This window comes from Eucalyptus grandis, chromosome 10 (genome assembly GCF_016545825.1).
Source record: "Eucalyptus grandis isolate ANBG69807.140 chromosome 10, ASM1654582v1, whole genome shotgun sequence".
Classification (NCBI taxonomy): Eukaryota; Viridiplantae; Streptophyta; class Magnoliopsida; order Myrtales; family Myrtaceae; genus Eucalyptus; species Eucalyptus grandis.
In genome coordinates, this window is record NC_052621.1 from 16363402 (window position 1) to 16382661 (window position 19260).

Here is a 19260-nt window from a genome sequence, read left to right on the forward strand (position 1 = left end):
AAGTGGCAGTAGGTCACACCTGCATACTACCTGAGTGTAAAAAATTATCATCTAGCCAGAACAATACATATGCAAGAAATGTAGTTAAGCACATTAAATAGCCAGAGCACATTAAATAGCCAGAACAATATATGTGCAACATCATATCTCATATAATTTAAGCACAATATATAACCAGACGAAAGTGATCAAAGACTACGCAGGAAATCTCCTCCAAGATGAACAGGAGTGCTAAAAAAAAGGTCACCACTTCTCCAACATGAATTTCAATCAAAGATAGAAAATGCCTAGAAATCTCCGCATTTTCAGTCCATAACCCATCCTGAAGAAGTGATCAAAGAATACGCAAGAACTCAACCAAACAGGACTGCAAAACAGGGTCATCACTCCTCCAAGAAGCCTAAACACATTATTCAATGCAAACTGACCAGTTTTATTGTATTTATCATCCTTAGATGATGAAGAGATCACTCATCAAACAATATCAACTATAAGTGAAAAACACTACATATCACAACATTTAGTAAAAGATTCTCCAAAATACTCAGGTAAATGCAAAAACAGTGTGAAAAACTAATAAGTTTGGGAGGAAAAAAAACCCTATCCTGCACGGTTCTAAATAATATAAAGGAAAAAATGGCGGTAGGTCACACCAGCATACTACCTCAGCGTAAAAAATTACAATCTAGCCAGAGCAATACATATGCAAGAAATGTATTTAAGCACAATAAATAGCCAGAACAATACATTTGCAACAGCAAATCTGATCTAATTTAGGCACAATAAATAACCAGACGAAATTTCTTCAATTAAGCCAAATTTACCACTAAATTCAAATAGACTTACACCAAGTCAATACATACAGAAGAAATGTATTTTTGTGCAAATGTGCGCCTAAGTATGTCAAAAGCCAAAATTCAGTTAAAGAATAATATTCACAAAAGTTCCATGAATGAGAAAGAAGGTAAGACAAACAAAATATCATTAATAGAAAGCATACCGTCATAGTACCAAGCCAATGAAAAGTTCTTCATCCAATCCCATAGAGAAAGGCTCTAATCTGCCAAAGCTCAGAAGAGCTATCATCTTACAACATTCAAAAGAGCCATCCAAAAATCAGTTGAAGAAGAAATAAATCAAAAGTCAGGAGTGCCAACCAACACCAAGATTTTCCAAGTGTCTATTGGAAGAGCACCATGACGAATAAAACCTACACAAATTATCTGCATGATTTACAAGCTATACCAACAGTGATTGCAGTTCCATTGATTAAATAGAATTTCAAAGGAAAAGGCCATGCAGATAAAACATGACTATTGATTCATGTATGCTACTGATGTAGCACATTTACTGATTACACCATTGAGATCACAGCATTGAGGCAACAATAATCATCAAAAAGGACAAACTAGAGGACGTGGCGAAAAATATTTACTTAGCCAAGATGGAGCAATTGTAGGCAGCATTTGGTTTGATCAAGTAGAATCCACCATATCACAGTCATTGGCATCGTTATTTGGACAGCAGGCACCCACCAAGAGACATACATTCAGATTAAAAACATTTCTCAAGACACTAGTATCCTATTCTGGGAAAAGATTATGCAGTTGACATCAGTATTCAACAGTCATGAGAAATGGTAAAAGGCACTGCACCTTAGGTGACCATATTTCCATAGATACTGCTCTTTTCCTAGTCGAAAGGCATGCTCTTTCAAGAAGATCCATATGGAGAAGAACCTCAAGGAACAAGGAATAATGACTGCTTGATAATGGAAATGTATGAAGAAAGCAATACTGAAAGTTTTAACAAAAAGCCATAGAAAGGATCAGAATGTAAGGCATGTTAGTGAAGTTGTCTAATAAAAGGGGCTCGCAATAATATTAATATTGAAAGTTTTACCATCTTGAGATTTACTTCAGATTTTGAAACATCTTTAGGACATATGATTATGATGATGGAGCTATCAGTGGAAGTATGATGTCTGTATTTGACTTCTTTCAGAATCCCTCATTCTAATTTGAAGTCTGAACATAGTTCTGACTTTCCCTCTGTGCAATCATCTCTTTCATTGGATGACAAAGTGGGAGAAGAGGGTTTTCTTGCTAATTCTGACTCTGTTTATTTGAAGAAACTGGGACTTTTTATTTGCACGTCCCTTATCTCCGAGTTGTCTTGCTGATTTCTTGCTGACTTTCTCTCTGTGCGTTGTGTGTTCTCAGCTCCTTTGTTTCTTCATCATTGCTGACAAATTTCGAGCATTGTTGATAATAGAATTATATATATGGTGTCGTAAGTGGGCTTAACTGCAACATGTTATTGTCAATCCAACATTGCTGAACTGTTCACAAACTTTCTGCATATCCGTGTTGATAAGATTGGACGGGTTAGTTCACTTGACTTAGCAGAGGTGGGATTTAGAATGACGCATGTCCTCTGTACTAGCTTATATGCTGTGATTCTTATTTTGGATCATACTTCCAGTGTCAAGATTTTTTTATTTTTTTACTTTATAATTTGAAAAGGAGTTTCTACGGCAAAAGAAATTTTTGCGCAGATTACGCAACTACAGTGCCCACCTTAGAAAATGTGGGAATTGCAGCGATGAAGGCTATTCTCAACAATGGTGTGGCTATTGAATTTATTAGAGCGCTAATGCGAATAGGTTGGCTAGAGAGAATCCAAGTTGTCTGATTCAAAGAACAATATATGTTGCGGAGCAAATCCTATCTGTGGTATAAAATTGTCTGCTCTTTTTGAAAATTTCTGTTTTCTTTTGGCGTAGTTACGCCACCAAAACATCCAGAAGGTAAGAGTTATCAGGCCTTCATTGTGCTGTGGCCAGAAAAGAGAAGAAGCAGATCGTTTTGTTGCTGCTCAAGTAGTGATGGATGCCTTGAGATTGTGGGAGATGTGTTGCCAAGGGGGCAATAGACTTGTTTTTGGCATCTAGGCGGCAGCCATATTGTAATTCTCGCTTCATGATGATTATGTGATCTTTTTTTGATCTGTGGGTGAATGTCGCACCGGTCAAACCACTTTAATTTTCATGCTTTGTTTATATACGTGTGGATGGTTTACGTTAGATGAAATGACAAAACAGAGAAATAAACAAGATGTTTGGTAGTTCTTCAAATCAAATTAAGTGATGATCCATTGCCTTTTCTGAAAAGTTGAGTTCGGATGGCGAATGGTTCGAATTGATTCTAGTCCCTTCAACATTCAGTTTTTCTTTCTTTTGTAGGTCAGAATTAACTTCAGTGTGGAGTGTCCTTCAATCCGTGATGGTTTTTTCTAGCTGGATGTTGGAGGAATTATTTTCTTGGACAAGATCTTAATTCTCTGGCACTTTTATCTGAGTTCAGTTGGTTTTGGAAGGTCAATAACTATCGACTTTCTTTGGTTGCAGGAATTGTTTAGGAATCCGGAAAGCATGAGGTCCACATTAGTTCTGGCTCGCTTCTCTTCATTCTTATCTCATATGTGAACTGCAATCACTGATTGGATTGCTTGTAAATCATGCAGATAGTTTGTGTAGGTTTTTTGTTCATCATGGTGCTCTTACAACAGACACTTGGAAAATCTTAGTCTGGCATCTCTGACTTTTGATTTATTCCTTCTGTTAAGTGATTTTGGATGGCTCTTATGAATTTTGTAAGATGATAGCTTGTCTGTGACCTCTGAGTTTTGATTTATTCCTTCCGTTAACTGATTTTGGATGGCTCTTTTGAATGTTGTAAGATGATAGCTTGTCTGTGCTTTTGCAGATCAGAGTCTTTCTCTGTGGGATTGGATGAAGAACTTTTCATTTGCTCGGTACTATGACTGTTATGCTAGGACCTATTAGTAATATTTTGTGTATGTATGTATTGACTTGGTGTAAGTCTATTTGAATTTAGTGTGGTAAATTTGGCTTAATTGAAGAAGTGTTGTCTGGTTATATGTTGTGCTTAAAGTAGATGATATTTGATGTTGTTGATTGATTTAGATGTTATGCATATATGAGTTCTAATATTTGTGTTGTTTGCTTATAATATGATTGAGAATTTTATTACATCATGACTTGAATGGCTATCGAGTGTGTCAAGAAACATTCATCGTTCAAGAAATAGGATATGATTCAATTCGTTACATCATGAAGTAAATGATATTGATGGGGATAAAATGAAAAATTCATTATTCAAGAAATATTCATTCTCCATTATCATACCTTGTCATTCTCCATGTGCATGTATATGGTTCACCCCTTATCATTTTGGTCATGTTTCTATGATAGGGTGTCTAAGGACAAGCTTCACTTTGCTTCGAGGGTTTGAAGTTTGATGTAGGATCTCTAGTTGAAATAAGACAAGTGGTTTGCTTAGCCTAAATTTTTCATAGCCGTTTACTATTTTTGGTATAGAAAATTCACCAATTTCTAGATAAATTTCTTTTACCCAACATCAAATGTAATGTATGATAAGAAAAGCTTCGAGTTAAGATAACAAGTATTATTTACTTTAATTTAAAAGTATATTATAATATCAATAAATTTATGTTATAATAAAAGAATAAGTAAAGGTGTTACTAATTATTTGATTGGTAAAGTTATAAAAATATATGAATTTCTCAAAAGTCTCTTTAGAAAGAGGCAATTAATTTCACATGAAAAGTAATGTCAATTAAAATTATAATATGATATTAATTTTCCCAATATAATAATGTTAGAGAAATGAGTTTAATATAACAACGTATCATATATAGTTTACAAAAACAATATTTGGGAGGTATATCAAAATACTCCTTGTCAAAAAGAGACCGTTGCTTCGACCAACAAAAGAACAAAAAGATGACCGTTGCAAGCATATCCTTCCTATTACAACCCAGTCGTCATCTTCTCTCTCTTTTCCGTTTCATTCTCTCTTGCGCAAAATCCTCTTGGGAGAATAAGTGTCTTTTCTCTCGTCTCTGTTTCCGTTCTATTTTTTAATGGGTCAGATTTGCGAGGCATCTGGAAACTTATTTTCTTGTGTGCTGTGGAGACCCGTGTGGGTTTGGCGCTTGGCTTCTCTTGGATGAAGCCGCTGATCATCAGAACTAACACACCATAGTCCTGCAGGGGATAAAACTTGGTTTGAGGTTTTCACAATCTTGGTGGGCATGGAGTTCAGTTCTCTTCTTTTTGTAAGTTTCTATTTATTGCAACTGAAAAAAAAGAAAAAATCTTCCTATTTATCCTTTTTGATTCTTATCATATTTTGATCAGATGACCAACGTCTACATTATTTCTATTTTATTTTATCGACTATGAACATCATACTTGCTCAAGTGGGAAAGTCGAGCAAGAAGTTTCCACTTTTCCTTCTGATTTCTTATGATATTTCAATATTTGGACTATACTTTCTGTTGTAGATGATTTGTTTGCCAGATAATTTAACTTATGGGTATAAATGCATGGTTGAACAGAAAGGATGGTCCAAATATTGAAATATCATAAGAAATCAGAAGGAAAAGTGAAACTTCTTGCTCGACTTTCCCACTTGAGCAAGTATGATGTTCATGGTTGATATAATAAAATAGAAATAATGTAGACGTTGGTCACCTGATCAGAATATGATAAGAATAAAAAAGGGTAAATTGGAAATAGGAACTTACAAAAAGAAGAGAACTGAACTCTATGCCCACCAAAATTGTGAAAACCTCAAACCAAGTTTTATCCCCTGTAGACTATGCTCTGCTATTTCCGATGATCAACGGCATCAAGCCAAGCGCCAACACACAAGAAAATAAGTCTCTACAACCAGATGCTTCGCAAATCAGACCCATTAAAAAATAGAATGGAAACAGGGACGAGAGAAAAGACTCATCTTCTCCCAAGAGGATTTTGCGCAAGAGAGAACGAAACGGGAAGAGAGAGAGGGCATGAGGAGCAGAGGAAGGATGACGACTGGGTTGTAATAGGAAGGAGATGCATGTAACGGTCATTTTTTGTTTTGTTGGTCGAAGCAACGGTTGTCTTTTTGACAAGGAGTATTTTGAGTTTTTTAGTTCAAAATACAGTAATGTACCTCTCAAATATTGTTTTTGTAAACTATATATGATACGTTGTTATATTACACTCATTTCTCTAACATTATTATATTGGGAAAATTAATATTATATTATAATTTTAATTGACATTACTTTTTCATGTGAAATTAATTGCCTCTTTCTAAAGAGACTTTTTGAGAAATTCATATATTCTTATAACTTTACCAATCAAATAATTAGTAACAACTTTACTTATTCTTTTATTATAACATAAATTTGTTGATATTATGATATACTTTTAAATTAAAATAAATAATACTTGTTATATTAACTCGAAGCTTTTCTTATCATACATTACATTCAATCTTGAGTAAAAAAAAATTATCTTAAAATTGGTGAATTTGCTGTAACAAAAAATAGCATACGGCTATGAAAAATTTAGGCTAAGCAGACCCACTTGTCTTATTTCAACTAGATAATACATTGAACTTCAAACCCTCAAAGCAAAGTGAAGCTTGTCCTTAGACACCCTATCATAAAAACATGACAAAAATGGGTGAACCATATACATGCACATAGAGAATGACAAGGTATGATAATGGAGAATGAAAATTTCTTGAATAATGATTTTTTCATTTTATCCCCATCAATATCATTTACTTCATGATGTAATGAAGATTTGAGTCATATCACAAAGAGACATCACAAAGAGACACGCTCGATAGCCATTCAATTCATGATGTAATAAAATTCTTAGTCATATTATAAGCAAACAACACAAATATTAGAACAACTCATATATGCATATGGGGAGTAATACCTATCCTGCTAACATACCATAGATATGCCAAAGAATGAAGAGCCTGACCATCAAAGAGATTGCTTCAAGATAAAAGTAACTGCTACCAATCTTCTTTATCATAAAATCCAGAACAGCTGGTGAAACAAGAAAACAGAAGGAGCATGAACGAAAATCACGGGCATGACCACGATAGAGTTACAAAGAAGCAATGCGAAAATGAAGAAATTTAAGTTTCTGCAACAAGCCAGAAACTTCTAAAATTAGATCGAGACCATTCCTTGACAACCACCTAAATAGTACGCAAGTCATCTAATTGATTGAAACATTTCACCAAAGATTCTGTACCAAAAGAAAACCGGCGATCAAATAAAATGAAAGCCTAAGAGACCTGGGAATTGTGTAGAGCTGGAACAAAGAAAAAAAGCAAGACGAATAAATCCCACATAAACTATCTTCATAATTTAGACAGCGATTGAATTAGTGATTACCCCGAATGCATATAAGAAAGAAGAGAAACTAGCCAGAACTTAGTTGGCCTCAAACTTTGCCGACTTTGTAAAAATCCTTACAATGGAAGAGAGTCAAGGATTAAACTCAAACCAAAACCAATAGAAGTGCTCAAAGAAAGAAGAGCTTGAAAAAAGAAATAAAGATTATAGGCTAGAAAAAACCATCCCAAATTGAAGACATGCCACATTGAATCTGAAGAGATTTGCGTCCACCAAAAACTCTTATCAGTGCAGAAAAAATAGCCCCGATCATCTCACCTCCACTGAGAAAAAAAGAATCTAAGAACAAACTTCATTCAAACCAAAAATTGCCTAGAAGCCAAGAAGTGGCTGCTCATCCAATTTCAAACGATCATCAAGTGAGCCCCACAGAAAAAAAGCAGTAGATCACCACAACTTCAGTCCATAGCCCATCCTGGAGACGACTCAGCAGCTCAACCAAACAGGACTGCAAAAATAGGTCATCACTCCTCCAAGAAGCCTAAACATTATTCGATGCATACTGACCAGTTTTATTGTATTTATCATCCTTAGATGACGAAGAGATCACTCATCAAACAATATCAACTATAAGTGAAAAACACCACATATTACAACTTTTGGTAAAATATTTGACAAAGAGCTCAGGTAAATGCAAAAAAACAGTGTGAAAATACTAATAAGTTTCAGGGAAAAAGACCTATCCTGCACAATTCTACATAATATATTGGAAAATGTAGCAGTAGGTCACACCAGCATACTTCCTCAGCCTAAAAAATTACCATCTAGCCAGAACAATACATATGCAAGAAATGTATTTAAACACAATAAATAGCCAGAACTTTGCAACATCAAATCTCATCTAGTTTAAGCACAATAAATAACCAGACAAATGTTCTTCAGTTAAGCCAAATTTACCACTAAATCAAACAGACTTATACCAAGTCAATGCATAAGCAAGAAATGTATTTCCATGTGAATGTGCGCCTGAGTATCTCAAAAGCTAAAATTCAATGACAGAATAACATTCACAATAGTTCCACGAATGAAAAAGAATGTAAGACAAACAAAATATCATTAAGAGAAAGCACACAGTCATAGCACCGAGCGAATGGAAAGTTCTTCATCCAATCCCATAGAGAAAGCCGCTAATCTGCCAAAGCACAGAAGAGCTATTATCCTACAACATTCAAAAGAGCCATCCAAAATCAATAAACAGAAGAAATAAATTAAAAGTCGGAAAACCCAACAAAAACTAAGATTTTCCAAGTAACTATTGGAAGAGCACCATGATGTATAAACCTACACGAACTATCTGCATAATTTTCGAGTGATCCAATCAGTGATTGCAGTTCACATATAAGATAAGAATGAAGAGAACCAAGCCAGGACTAATGGGGACCTCATCCTTTCCAGACTTTCAATTCCTACAACCGAAGAAAATCTATAGTTATTGACATTCCAAAACCAACTGAACTCAGATAAAATTGCCAAAGAATCAAGATCTTGTCCGAGCAAATCATTCCTCAAATATTCAGCTAGAAAAAACCATCGCAGATAGAAGGACACTCCACATTAAAGTTAATTCTGACCTACAAAGCAAAGACAACTGAATAACATCTTCGTTAATGAAAATTGAAGGGACTATAATCAATAATATCGGAACCACTCACCTTCTGAACTCAATCTTTCAGAAAAGGCAAAAGATTAAAGCTTAATTTGGTTCAGACAACTACACAAGAAAGGTATTGTTTATTTTTCTGTTTTGTCCTTTCATCTAACCTAAACCATCCAACATATATAGTTCGTGTGGTTCGGATCAAAAAAAGATCACATAAACATTATGAAGTGAGAATTACGATATGGCTGCCGTCTATATGCCAAAAAGAAGTTTATCGCTCCCTTGGCAACACATGCTTCCCACAATCTCAGGGCATCCATCACTATTTGAGCGGCACAAAAAGCATGTGGTTCTGCTCTTCTCTGGCCACACCACAATGAAGGTCCAATAACTCTCATCTTCTAGATGTGGTGACCTAACTACGACAAAAGAAAACAGAAGTGTTAAAAAAGAGCAGACAATTTTAAACACAGATAGGATGTGCTCCACAGCAGATAATGTACCTTGGATCAGACAGCTTGGATTCTCTCTAGCCAACCTATTGGCATTAGTGCTCTAATAAATTCAATGGCCACCCCATTGAAGAGCATAGCCTTCCTCGCTGCAATTTTCCACCTATTCTAAGGTTGGCACTATAGTTGCATAATCTGTTAAAAAATTTCTCATGCCATAGAAACTCCTTTCAAATATGAAAATAAACATGACACTGAAGTATGATCCAAAACAGGAATCATAGCACATAAGCTAGTACAGAGGACATGCATCATTCTAAATCTCACCTCTGCCAAGTCAATTGAAACATGATATGCAGATTTTAGCAACATGGATATGCAGAAAGTTTGTGAACAGTTCAGTAACGTTGGATGGACAATACCTTGTCGCAGTTAAGCCCAGTTACGCCACCATATATAAGAAAGAGCAAAATTCCTCGCATTCCATTATCAACAATGCTGGAAATTTGTCAGCAATGATGAAAAAACGAAGGAGCTAAGAACGCACAAATCAATGCACTTGGCTGCAGATTTAAAATCAGCAAGACAACCCAGAGATGAGGGACGTGCAAAAAGAAAGTCACAGTTTCTTCAAATAAACAGAGTCAGAATCAGCAAGACAACCCTCTTCTCCCACTCATCCAAAGAAGAGATTATCGTCCAGGGAGAAAGCCAGAACTATCTTCAGACTTCAAATTAAAGAGAGGGATTGTGAAAGAAGTCAAATACAGACATCAAACTTCTACAGATAGCTCCATCATATAATCATATATACCCTAAAGACGTTTCAAATTCTGAATGTTCAAGTAAATCTAAAGACAGTAAAGTAACACATGGCCGCAAAAACGATTCACAGTGAGTTGAGATTATATCGTGCTTAGCCAACCTGTCAAAAAAAAAAAAGGGCAGACAACTTCTCAATAACAGATTCAGGTCCCTTAAATGACGGCGCATACGATATCCTTACCAGTTACACATCAATGAAAAGGAAAATGAGTAATAGGACAAATACTTACAAATCAGAATTAGAGATAGCTTCCATATGGCCAGATGACTCAAGGTAGGTAGGTAGTAAATTGAATCCGGAACATTCATTTTTAGATAAGAATTAGGTTACCATAGTGAAAACATGGTAGTGCTCGGCATTACTACAGGTTGTCCATAGTACCAGAAACAGGACATAAGTACTTGCTTCCAGAACATTTATTTTAAAACAAGAGCTAGGTTACTATACCAAAAACTTGGAAGTGCTCAGCATTACTACAGGTTGTCAATAGCACCAGAAACTGGACATAAGCGTACTTACTTCCAGATCTAATGGCATTTCCGATAACTGTGCTGTCAACTAAATTAAAGAAAAATATAAAAAATACTTCCAAGTGCAGCCAATCGAAACATGATTCCACCAGGATCACTCCCTTGAAAAATTCTGCATATGTGACACCAACTCCCGGAGTAGAAGTTGGAAAAAGAAGTTTAAAAGTAAAAACAAAAATTTGGAGCACAGAAAAAGGGGTGACCATTGTGGGTGCTTAGGACAGGAACGACTCAGGGAATCCCTTCTAGTAGAAGTGTAATATGTCCAGCCACCAGTTCAATGTTCTCAGTGAAGAATCTGTAACAATTGAAAAGATAATAAAATTGCAAATTGGATTTGTAAGAAAAAAGTATTAAACACTAAACATACCACATAAATTAGTTAATGTTTCTGGAAATTTATTGAACAGGGTTAGTCATTCATTGACCGAGAGATCCACATCGACTTTCAAAGTAAGACAGCTTCCTGAGGAGAAATTGGTACTCCTTGACAAGTTTTGGAGTGTAATTAGAGAATCCATGTGCAGGGATTGAGGAAACTTGCGGCCAAGTAATTCACAATGTCAATAAACAGGATATGAACATCATTTGTGAGGCAAATTTAGACCAGGAGGAGATTAAAATAAGAGCATCCAGAAGAGAGAACTCCCTGAAGTAATTACAGTGTGAACCAAACAAATTGAATGGAGACATGGATAATCTGAGCTGCCATAATATTGGGGAATCATTGCAATCAATATTTCACATCGCAAGTGTAAGGTTGAATCATCTGATAGAGATAAGGTACATAGTCAGACAACTCCCAACAATGTGTGCCACCTAATGACCAAGAAAGCAACGACTACAGTTGGTAGCACACTTCGGGAGCACCAAAGCTTTGGACACACAATTCAATTGCAGCTTATCCAGTGAATTTTGCAGACAGAGACAAGAAACGCCAAATGACTTGCACCAAGAAGACTCCAACCTACAAGAGGAGAACACTACACATTCCACACATTTTCTTTAATCCTTGTAAATAAAGATAAAACAGGATCTCTATCCAGGGTTCTCAAGAAGCTATAGAAATTCCACATTAGAAGTGTTAAGTTACTTTAATTGAGTTTCCTTTATTATCAGAGTTTTATTTCCTTTTTTACTTACATAAGGGTATTATTGTCATATACAGTTTATATTCAATATAAATACAATGGGTGTAGGGTTTCGTTACTACGAAATCCACAGCCCCTCTTTCTTTCTTTTACGTTCTCCTTCTCTTCTTTTCTATTCCTTCTCTCTTCTTCTTTCTCTCTTACTATTCGCTGCGGGTTCTCTAATCAGCTTTGTGACATGGTATCAGAGCGGGTCTAACTATCTAATTACTTAATCATATTGCTGGTTTGAGAGTCCCTTAGTAACCCTACTTCTTCTCTGGTGTGTAGCCACCTAAAGCTGCAATTTTTATCTGTTTTCTCTTCAAGTCTCGATACATATGAGATCAGAAGATATCGGATTCATCAGGTTCGGTTTATGAACATGGATTACAACACTTGCTTATCAGCGGATTCAAGAATCAGAGTATTCTATTTATTATGGTTGACTGGTCTTGCTGGTTTTCCATCAAACATATAATTATTTGAATCGAGATTTCTGGTCAGATATTTTCTTCTATACAGCAGTATCTATTTATGAGTTTTCAGCATCCCTTTGTTTAATTGATGGAGCCAATTACATCTGATTATACATTAGCGTTGTTGCTTTGTTACTTGCACTAAAGTTTCAGCCTCCTTGATTAGTGGTAGATATACTTATATTGAGATTATCATCATGCGTGATACTAAGGCTCCTACAGATAGTGTCAACGTTCAAATTACCACTATTAAATTAAATGGATCCTCCAATTACTTGTTATGGGCCCAAGCTGTGAAGGTCTATATTAATGCCAAAGGGAAACTTCATTATCTTACCACAGACCCTCCTGATGAAAATTCTAGAGATTATAGTGGTTGGATGAGAGAGAATGATACACTTCTGGTGTGGTTATGGAATAGCATGGAACCATCCATTGCTACTAATGTCATGTTCCACACAACTGCTAAGGGAGTGTGGGGTGATCTTATGGAGAGTTACTCACAAGACAAAAATATGTCTAGAGTTTATGAACTATATGAGAAGATCTTTAATTTTAAACAGGGAGACAAGTCTCTTGGAGAATATTATAGTGCTTTGAAAGGTATGTGGGAAGAACTCAATCTTTATCAGCCCATCACTACTGATCTTGAGAGACTAAAGACACAACGAGTTGAATTTCAAGTGGCCAAATTTTTATCTCGCTTGAATGCTTTGACTTACGCTGTGAAGAGTCGCTTCTTCTTTGGAGAGAGAGTTCCTTCTATGAATGAAGCATTTTGTCGAATTCAGCGCATTGTCCCTCCGTCTTCTACTTCATCTAAAGACAATTCAGCATTTGTGGCAAGTAGTGGTGGTCGTGGTGGATTTTCCAATAAAGGTCGTGGTTTCGGGGGAGGTCGTAGTCGTGGTGGTGGACGTAGTGGACAAAGTTCTGATCCAGTTAGCCGTCAGTGTATACACTGTGGCAAATTCGGTCATATTGTTGACACTTGTTGGGCCAAGCATGAAAAGCCTGAGTGGGCTCAATGATCAGTTACTGCAAATATTGCTGTGTCTGAAGGGAGTGCTCAAAATGTGTCTTACAGCGACATGAATCCATCTCTCCCACCTGGGGTAGTTCTTCTGAGTCTACGGCTTGAGATGATATGGTTGCACAACTCATCAAACGTGTCCAACAACTAGAGGCTTCCAATTTCTCATCCACTGCTACTCTTGCACGTACAGGTAACATGGCCTCTTTCTCTACTTTGTCTCCTAACACCTCTTGGGTCATTGACTCGGGGGCTTCTAGTCATATGACGGGTAAGCAAGAACTATTTTCTTCCCACATTAATTCTAGTCCTTCATCCGAAGTTATTTTAGCTAATGGTTCATCGACTCAAGTGGTTGGATCGGGGACCATTTCATTTACATCTTCCTTATCTTTGTCCTCTGTTTTACATGTTCCCCAACTTCCTTTAAATTTGTTATATGTTACTCAGTTAACTAAAGCTCTTAGTTGTTCGGTTACATTTTATCCATCTCATTGCATTTTTCAGGACCTTCAGACAAAGAAGATGATTTGTGGAGGGCATGAATGTGATGGACTCTACTATCTCAATGGTGTCTCCACTGCTGATGCCAATGGTCTAGCTGCTAGTTCTATTACCCCCCTATTGTGGCATTCTCGTTTAGGGCATTTATCTTTATTTAAGTTACAACAAATAATTCCCGAGTGTAAATCAATTTCTACTCTTGAGTGTGAGGCTTGTGAACTTGGGAAACATCATCATAGTTCTTTTTCTAGTTGTAATGATTCTCGTGCATTTATACTTTACTTGAACTTGTTCATTCAGACATCTGGGACCTTCCCATATTGCTAGTAGAAATGGTTTTAAGTAATTTGTTACTTTTGTGGATGATTATTCTCATTTAACATGGCTTTATATGTTTCATGACCGCTCTGAATTTTTACATGTTTTTCAATTATTTCATCGTGAGGTTACTAATCAGTTTAATACATCCCTTAAAATTTTACGAACATATAATGCTCTAGAATATACACAGAAATCAATTTCTTTGTTTTGTTCTAATCTTGGCATTATACATCAAACAAGTTGTACTTATACCCCTCAGCAGAATGGTGTGACCGAGAGAAAATACCGTCACCTTCTAGAAGTTGCTCGTTCACTCTTATTTCATATGAATGTGCCAAAATCATTTTGGAGTGATGCTATCCTTACTACATGTTACCTCATAAATCGTATGCCTTCCACTGTCCTCAATCATCAGTCACCAATCAGTGTTGCATTTCTTGACAAGCCGTTATTCTCTCTTACCCCGCGTCTTTGGGTGTGTCTGTTTTGTTCATAACCTAAGTTCCGGTTCGATAAACTATCTCCTCGTGCTACTAAATGTATTTTCTCGGGTATTCACGTACACGAAGGGATATCGGTGTTATGATCCTACAACTTATACTCAATATGTTAGTGCTGATGTTACTTTTTTCGAGGGCACACCATACTATTCTACTGAGGGTAAAGAGTTTTCAACTGACATTGTAGCTGATCCTCCTATCCCACAACAAATCCCCCTAGATTCTGTTAGTTCGTCTCTAGTATCTCCTCCCTTGCAGGTGTATCAGTGGCGAAAGCAGTCTACGGCACCACTAGTCTCCAGCTCTTCAATGCCCTCCAATCAATCTTCCTCCTTGTCTCTTGGTCCAGATGATCTTCCTATTGCCCTTCGCAAAGGTACTCGGTCTTGCACACAAAAATCCTCTTTGGCTTACCCTATTGAGCGTTATGTGTCTCTCTCACATCTTCCTTCTCCATTACATGACTTTGCTCTATCATTACAAACTCACACAATTCCTACTTCTACCACTGAGGCTTTGTCTCGCCTTGAGTGGAAGAAAGCTATGGATGTGGAAATGGAAGCTCTAGTCTCTCGCCAAACGTGGTCATTGGTTGATCTTCCCCTTGGGAAAGATGTGGTGAAGTGTCGTTGGGTGTACACTATCAAGTACAATCCGGATGGCTCAATCGAGCATCTTAAAGCTCGACTTGTTGCTAAAGGTTTTACTCAAACTTATGGAGTGGATTATTTTGAGACTTTTTCCCCTGTGGCACGTCTCAACTCTGTTCGTGTTATTATTTCTCTTGCTGTGAATTTCAATTGGCCGTTATATCAATTAGATGTCAAGAATGCTTTTCTTTATGGTGATTTGTCTGAAGAAGTATATATGGAGCAACCTCCTGGGTATGTTGCTCAGGGGGAGAATCGTAGTAAAGTATGTCGGCTACATAAGGCCATTTATGGGTTGAAACAGTCTCTAAGAGCATGGTTTGAAAAATTCAGTTCGGTGATTTCCAGATGTGGTTTCCACCAATGTTATTCGGATCATTCTATTTTTGTTTGCAAGAAGGAATCGGGGGTCGTCATTCTTGTGGTATATGTGGATGATATAATTGTCTCTGGTAGTGATATGACTGGCATTTCTAAGATTAAGTCCTTTCTTTAGCAGCAATTTTAGATTAAAGACTTGGGAACCCTTAGATATTTTCTGGGAATTGAAGTTTTACGAAGTAAAAAAGTTATTAATTTGTCTCAGCGAAAGTATGTTCTTGATCTTTTGTCTGAGACAGGTACACTAGCTTCCAAGCTAGTTGATACTCCTATGGATCCAAATCAAAAGTTTGGAATTGATGATGGAAAAGAAATTGAAGACAAGCATCAATATCGGCGTCTAGTTGGGAAACTAATTTATCTTACTGTTACACGTCCCGATATTTCTTTTGCTGTTGGCGTGATGAGTCAGTTTATGGAGTCACCTAAGAAAGCTCATTGGGATGCTGTATGTCGCATTCTTTGATATCTTAAAAGCTCTTCTGGTAAGGGACTAATTTATAAATCTAATGGTTCTTCCACTTTGGTTGGCTATTTTGATGCTGATTGGGCTGGGTCAACATATGATCGACGGTCTACAACTGGGTATTGCACTTTTATTAGTGGTAATTTGCTTACTTGGAGAAGCAAGAAACAAACTACCATTGCCAGGTTTAGTGCAGAGGCTGAATATCGTGCTATGGCACATACTGTGGCTGAATTGTTGTGGTTGAAATCTCTTCTCCAGGAGCTTGGATTTTCTATTAATCAACCTATTGACATGATGTGTGATAATCAAGCAGCCATTTATATTGCTGGGAATCCTGTTTTTCAAGAGCGAACTAAGCATATAGAAGTTGACTATCACTTTGTTTGTGATGCTGTGAAGCAGAAGTTGGTTGCTACTCCTTACATTGCCTCTAGAGATCAATTTGTCGATATGTTTACCAAAGCATTATTTCGTCCCGCTTTTGTTGTTTGGTTGTTCCAAGTGGGCATGGGTGACCTATATGCTCCAGCTTGAGGGGGAGTGTTAAGTTACTTTAATTGAGTTTCCTTTATTATCAGAGTTTTATTTCCTTTTTTACTTACATAAGGGTATTATTGTCATATACAGTTTATATTCAATATAAATACAATGGGTGTAGGGTTTCTGTTACTACAGAAATCCACAGCCCCTCTTTCTTTCTTTTACGTTCTCCTTCTCTTCTTCTCTATTCCTTCTCTCTTCTTCTTTCTCTCTTACTATTCGCTGCGGGTTCTCTAATCAGCTTTGTGACAAGAAGGATCCAAACGTCAGCTCATAGCTCCTATAAACAAAGAAGACGATTTAACAACTCAACTAAAATTGATTGCAATGGTTCGTAACCTCCTGTTTTCACTCACTTCACAAACTCTAATTCTTTGGTCACTGAATCCTATGTCATCTTCACGCAACACACTTAACTGAAGAAATCGCTCTAAACTGAAGCAAGCACCTGTCAATGGCTGACTAAGTCCATACGTTTCATGAAAGCAATTTTCTTAATTAAAATGATCAGAGAGAAACTTGAACCAGATAATGTTGATGAACCTCAAGACATTCATACAAATTCAATCAGAAGCTGAACCAATTTTGTTCTCGCAATAGACCGCCCGGATACTACAAAATCCGTGCCTTCAAGGGGAATATAACAAATCAAACAAAACTGTTTGACAATTCCAATCAGAAGAAAAATGAACACTAACCACCCTTCTATATACGATGAGAAAAGATGCATTTACAAACATAAGTTATGTGATATGGCAGACAAATAATCTACAACAAAAGGATCATGTTGCAAATGGTGATCTTATTTATAAATAGATTCAACAGCTATGCTTGATGGGTAAAATAGGTTATAAACAAGAATTAATATCACCATCCAAATATTGAAATATCATAAGAAATCAGAAGGAAAAGTTAGAAACTTCCTGCTCAACATCAAAGAGATAACACAACAGATCACCACCTCTTGAGTCCGGCAAAATCGCAACCAATGAAAGAACTGGAATTTGTGCTTATTGATATCTAACGTGGGAGTGATAGGCATGTGCCCAATTAGGATTTATTTTCTAATCAGCAAGCATGCATCAATTTTTTTTTTTTAATTTTATCTATGCAATAGATGAATTAATTCATCATTCGGGAATATTTAAAATTGATATGTTGACCTTTAAGGCTTAAGATTAATTTATTGATTTTATCGGCAGAATAATCAAGTTGATTAGATATTCATGGAAATAAACAAGTCTTACAAGACAACAATGGATAAAATTCTGAACATAGAATTTTTGAGAGGGATAAAGGAGGGTAACTCACCCAATTTGAAGGAAGTTTTTTGGCTCAATGTGTTCTAGCCAACCAATCCGCCGCTCGGTTTGCTTCGCGTGGGCAGTAGACCACCCGTGCTAATTTACACAATGCTAACTTTGCTTTACATCTCTCCATAATTTCTTCTAAGTCCCATGGAGAATCAGCCTGGCCCATTACAATATCAACTAGAGTCGAACAATCACTTTCACACGCCCAGCTAACTCTTTGACTTTTCTCTCTCCCCACGTGCCGTGTATCAAGTTCCCTCAAGTATGAGAGCCCGTGCAAGAGAGAAAGTGCTTCGGCTTGCAGAGAAGAGGAAGCCCTAACTTCATATGCGAAACCCTTGACCACTTTCTCTGATGGATCTCAAACTATTCCAGCGATTGAGCAGAGGAATTCGCCTGGAAACCATGAAGCATCAACGTTGATCTTTAGCTCGTCTTTGTCCGGCAGCTTCCACCGAACAGGTACGCTTCAATTTGGGGGGGATGGTATTTTCGATTCTGCCATCTGGTGAAGTTTCTTTGCTGTTCTTGTGCGAGATCCACGAGATTGACTGGTTGCGGACGCTTTGCTCTAAAAATAAGGTTGTTTCGGGACTTCCATATGTTCCACAGCACCACCGCAGTGAGTTCTTGTTCGGGTAAGCCTTCCTTTTCTTCCAATGCCTCCATTAGCCACTGATCGAATCTCTTGATGTTGCTTGGGTTGCTGATGATGTTGATGCGTGGATCTACCCATATCGTTTTTATCCACTTGCACAATGGAAATAGATGTTCTGTGGTTTCCATATTTGTGAAGCAAAACGGGCATAAGGGGTCGGGTAACAGTTTTCTTTTATAGAGATTCTCCCGTGTGGGTATGGCATTTTGACAGAGGCTCCATAGAAATGTACGCATTTTTGGAGGTATTGCAAGACTCCATATTTGAGTCCATAGGGTTCGTGGGGGCTTAAAAGAACAGGATGCCCTGTTTAGGTTGGTTCTGATGGTTTTAGGGTAGGCTCGATTGTATCCGCTCTTCACGGTGTATTTCCCTGACCGATTCCCTGTCCATACGAGGTTATCCTTCTTTGTATTCGAACTCAGAGGTATTGCAAGAATCTCGTTGGTGATTTTTTCTTCAAAAAGGTTAAGGATTTGATGTTCCTCCCAAACTTTTGATTCTGCATCAATCAGTTCTGACACCAGAATAGGTTCCTGTTGATTAGCTGTTCC

General features: G+C 37.0%; 1 protein-coding gene and 1 long non-coding RNA gene across 2 annotated transcripts; one reads left to right on the top strand and one right to left on the bottom strand.

The window, feature by feature from the left end:
• Positions 1 to 8575: 8575 nt before the first annotated feature.
• Positions 8576 to 10662, bottom strand: LOC104422028. Its single transcript, XR_005546985.1, has 4 exons — positions 10428 to 10662; positions 9424 to 10297; positions 9159 to 9339; positions 8576 to 8726 (listed from the first exon to the last, which is right to left on the bottom strand). It is a non-coding gene; the product is annotated as an uncharacterized LOC104422028 (long non-coding RNA).
• A 1872-nt stretch (positions 10663 to 12534) lies between these two features.
• LOC108954493 lies at positions 12535 to 13368 on the top strand. Its single transcript, XM_018860536.2, has one exon. The coding sequence runs from the start codon at positions 12535 to 12537 to the stop codon at positions 13366 to 13368; it is 834 nt and encodes a 277-aa protein (XP_018716081.2).
• Positions 13369 to 19260: the final 5892 nt, after the last annotated feature.